The following is a 4630-nucleotide window of genomic DNA, read 5'->3' on the forward strand; positions in this document are numbered from 1 at the left end:
GGAGAGAGAGCAAGCAAAGAGACCGACAGACAAGTCATGCTTGTTTTTTTTTCCAGAGCCTCCACAACAGAACTGAGAGGCAGAAAGGAGCCAGTTGTAATTCATACCGAGTTGTAGGCTTTGTGTGATGAAAGCGACGGAGCGCTGCCTGGGAGATTGCTTTGCTGCACTCCACGAAGCAGATTTGAAACTGTCGTGGACCACTTTAGATGAGAGTTGGATTATGGAATGACCTGCTATGTCTGTGTCATATTGTTCTGCGCGGGGTGCATTATACTGTGCTAACTAGGTGTTCAGTACCAAATAAGAGAGGTATCCTAGATGTGATCTGTCAGCTGTGTCTCGTATTTTGATATTGGTTAAAATATGAAACTGAAACAGTGATGAGAGAGGACAGAGCAGCTGGATGCCTTGTATGTTAACCGTAAATCCGCACTCAGAGTATTTAAAATGTCCTATTTAATTACGTTGAGAAATCTGGCATTACCTATATTTTTTTAAACCAACAAATAACCCCCTACTGAATCAGCAAAAAAATGTGGCTCCATGTGTATGTGCCTACAATAAACCAATCAGTTTATCCTGCTTCATAAGGGCATTGCATTTTCTTCCCTTAAGGATTTGTGGTGTTAAGTACAGTGTTTCAGAGAGCTGAAGAAGTTCACAGACAGTACGTTTGAGAACTCATTTAAAAGCATCTGAAAAATGCCGAGCTCGCTGTTAACTTTGGTTTTTTCCTGCCGCCCTAGGCTTGAAGATGCAGTGGACGCCGGAGCATGCCCAGTGGCCAGAGCAGCACTTCGATATCACTTCAACCACCCGCTCCCCTGCCCACAAGGTGGAAGCCTACCGGGGGCACCTGCAGCGCACCTACCAGTATGCCTGGGCCAACGACGACATCTCGGCTCTGACCGCCTCCAATCTTCTGAAAAAGTATGCAGAAAAATACTCCGGTATTTTGGAAGGCCCAGCCGAGCGGCCCATTCTCAGCAATTATTCTGAAGCTCCCTCGGGGCTGGTGAATGGTCGGAAGAATGAAAGCGAGCCCTGGCAGCCATCGCTGAACTCGGAGAGCGTGTATCCCATGAACTGTGTCCCAGACGTTATCACCGCCAGCAAAGCTGGGGTAAGTGCAGCCCTCCCTCCCGCAGATGTCTCGGCCAGCATTGGGAGCTCTCCTGGGGTAGCCAGTAACCTGGCGGAACCCAGTTACTCCAGCAGCACCTGCGGAAGTCACACCGTTCCCAGTCTTCATTCAGGGCTCCCATCTCAGGAATACGCCGCAGGATACAATGGCTCGTACTTGCATACCAGTTACAGCGGTCAGCCAGCACCTGCACTTCCATCCCCTCATCCATCCCCCCTGCATAGCTCGGGACTTTTACAGCCTCCACCGCCGCCACCACCACCAGCCCTCGTCCCTGGCTACAACGGGACCTCTAACCTCTCCAGTTACAGCTACTCTTCCGCTGGTTATCCTCCTCAAACTGCTGTTGGCCCTGGGTACAGCCCCGGGGGGGCCCCGCCGCCCTCAGCATACCTGCCTTCAGGAATCCCTGCTCCGACCCCTCTGCCCCCGACCACTGTCCCCAGCTACTCCTACCAGGGCCACGGTCTGACGCCCATTGCGCCGTCTGCCCTGACAAACAGTTCAGCCAGCTCTCTCAAAAGGAAAGCTTTCTACATGGCAGGGCAAGGAGAAATGGACTCCAGTTATGGAAATTACAGCTATGGCCAACAGAGATCTACACAGAGTCCCATGTATCGAATGCCCGACAACAGCATTTCAAATGCAAACAGGGGGAATGGTTTTGACAGAAGTGCTGAAACATCATCCTTAGCATTTAAGCCAACAAAGCAGCTAATGTCCTCTGAACAGCAAAGGAAATTCAGCAGCCAGTCCAGTAGGGCTCTAACACCCCCATCCTATAGTACTGCTAAAAACTCACTGGGTTCGAGATCAAGTGACTCATTTGGGAAGTATACCTCTCCAGTAATGAATGAGCACGGTGACGAGCACAGGCAGCTCCTCCCTCACCCAATGCAAGGCCCGGGACTTCGTGCAGCTACCTCATCCAACCACTCTGTGGACGAGCAACTGAAGAATACTGACACACACCTCATTGACCTTGTTACCAACGAGATTATCAACCAAGGACCTCCCGTGGACTGGAGCGACATCGCTGGCCTAGATCTAGTCAAGGCCGTCATTAAGGAGGAGGTTTTATGGCCAGTATTGAGGTCAGATGCATTCAATGGACTGACTGCTCTACCTCGGAGCATCCTTTTATTTGGACCTCGGGGAACAGGCAAAACATTAATGGGCAGATGTATAGCTAGTCAGCTGGGGGCCACGTTTTTCAAAATCACTGGCTCTGGCCTTGTCACAAAGTGGTTAGGGGAAGGAGAAAAAATTGTCCATGCCTCCTTCCTCGTGGCAAGGTGTCGCCAACCCTCGGTGATTTTTGTTAGTGACATTGATATGCTCCTTTCCTCTCAAGTGAGTGAAGAACACAGTCCAGTAAGTCGGATGAGAACCGAGTTCCTTATGCAGCTGGACACTGTGCTGACTTCTGCTGAGGACCAAATAGTAGTAATTTGCGCCACGAGTAAACCGGAAGAAATTGATGAATCTCTTCGAAGGTACTTCATGAAACGACTTTTAATCCCACTTCCTGACAGCACAGCGAGACACCAGATAATAGTACAACTGCTCTCACAGCACAATTACTGTCTCAATGACAAGGAGGTTGCACTGCTTGTCCAGCGCACAGAAGGCTTTTCTGGACTAGATGTGGCTCACTTGTGTCAGGAAGCCGTGGTGGGCCCACTCCACGCCATGCCAGCCACAGACCTTTCAGCCATTATGCCCAGCCAGTTGAGGCCAGTTACATATCAAGACTTTGAAAATGCTTTCTGCAAGATACAGCCTAGCATATCTCAAAAAGAGCTTGATACATATGTTGAATGGAACAAAATGTTTGGTTGCAGTCAGTGATACTACTTTAAAAAAAAAAATGTAATGAATGTTGGCACACACAGAACCTGCTACATAGGGTAGAGAACCCTTTTCAGTAGTGTTAAAATTGCAAAGGGTACTGGGAAGACTACAATTTACCTTGCCTCTAAAGAGCCAGGGTATACTTGAAGGAAAAGTGCATCAAACAAGAGCTGCTGATCTGAAAAAGCCACACATGACAGAAAGCGCATGTTGATGCTCAGTTCTGTTCAAGCTAGACAATACTCACCAAGGAGCAAGGTGTAAGTGGGTTGATTTCAGAAGGACATGAACCCTGTGTGTTGATTCCATTCTGCTGTTCTTGAGATTTAGTTGCTGTCAAGTGCCTGAAGTGGTGCTTTATTTTTTGTTTGCCTCACAATTACATTGGTGGCATGTGCTAATATAAAGAGCTTTAACTTCAAACATTATTGGACTAAGGAGATGAACGGTTGTGTTGCGACAGAGAACCAGATTTTTGCTATTCTAAGAGCAACAGTATTCCTCAATCCTGTCTGTTCTGCGGTGTTAAACTAAGAACAGGTAAAACAGGGTAATGGTAATCTGGACCTTAATTTCTGCAGTTCATTTCTTTTAATGTTCTGTCTGCAAAAACTCAGGAAAGTGATTGTGATTTGTACAGTACCTCAAAGGAATGTGTTGAAAGCACTATGTACTGCTGAGAGTTATAGGCTAGGCTTCAATGTTACTTTATATTAAATATGTATGTTTACCTCAACAATTGGAAAATGGCAAGGAAAACTACTTTGAATGTATCCAGGAAAAAAACTAAAGTGTGATATGACTGAAGCTTTACAGTTTTTAAAAATAGAAACAGAAGGATTTCCCAGTGTTCAGAAATGGTTCTTTTGCCACTTTGTCAGATCGAACTAGAGCAGAACAATTTTCCTTGTTGGTAAGCTGTAAGAGTTTTCAGCATATTGCTCCTTGATAATTATGTGATACAGTCTTTAGAAGGCGCATAGATGAAAAAAGAGCCACTTAATCAGTTTACGTTAGCATCCAAAACAGTCAAAGGTAAGATTTGGTAGGACTCCGAGAGGCAAATTACCTTAAGCTGTGACTGCTGGCCTTTGTCATGCGGCTCTAGTCACAGTTTTGAGGTTATTCTGGTGAAGCTGTAGGGAGTGGGATCAGTGTAGGTCGCTGGCAGAGCTATGGGTTGCAGAGCTGTTTATAGCAACGCAGTGGACTGTGACCAAACAAACAGTACAAATAACAAAGCAAAACTGAACCCTCAAAGTACATTTATTTCCCTTCCCAAACTGTAAAGTTGAGTTTTTGTTGTGTATGTACGGCTCCATTGTCCTTAATGCAATCTTCATTTAGCATCCATTAGAAATCTTCCAGGCTGGAGTGTGCCCACTATTATTTCTACCTCAGTTTTGTTACATTTCTCTTGGAAAGCAAAGTAAGAAATAGGGCAAAATACAACACCAACACAAAAGTCAGATTACATTAGGAATGCGAACCTGCTAAACAAGTTCCAGAGCTGCTGTTTTTTCCCCTGAAGTCAAGTTTTTCTCTATGTTAGTGCTCTTTACCCCCCCTCCCCTTTTTCCTCCCCCAAATATACACATTCTTGTATCTTCCTTCTGGAAAGACTAGCTG

General features: G+C 46.1%; 1 protein-coding gene across 1 annotated transcript; it reads left to right on the forward strand.

Annotated features, from left to right (window-relative positions):
* The first annotated feature begins 757 nt into the window (after nucleotides 1–757).
* Nucleotides 758–4395, forward strand: FIGN (fidgetin). Its single transcript, XM_009710571.1, has one exon. It carries the CDS (start codon nucleotides 758–760, stop codon nucleotides 2996–2998), a length of 2241 nt encoding a protein of 746 aa, XP_009708873.1. The 3' UTR covers nucleotides 2999–4395.
* The last annotated feature ends 235 nt before the right edge of the window (nucleotides 4396–4630 follow it).

This window comes from Cariama cristata, unplaced genomic scaffold (genome assembly GCF_000690535.1).
Source record: "Cariama cristata isolate BGI_N322 unplaced genomic scaffold, ASM69053v1 scaffold43291, whole genome shotgun sequence".
Lineage (NCBI taxonomy): Eukaryota > Metazoa > Chordata > Aves > Cariamiformes > Cariamidae > Cariama > Cariama cristata.

Excerpts from the sequence above, each read along its gene's own strand:
- FIGN (XM_009710571.1), top strand. The coding sequence starts at position 758 with ATGCAGTGGACGCCGGAGCATGCCCAGTGGCCAGAGCAGCACTTCGAT.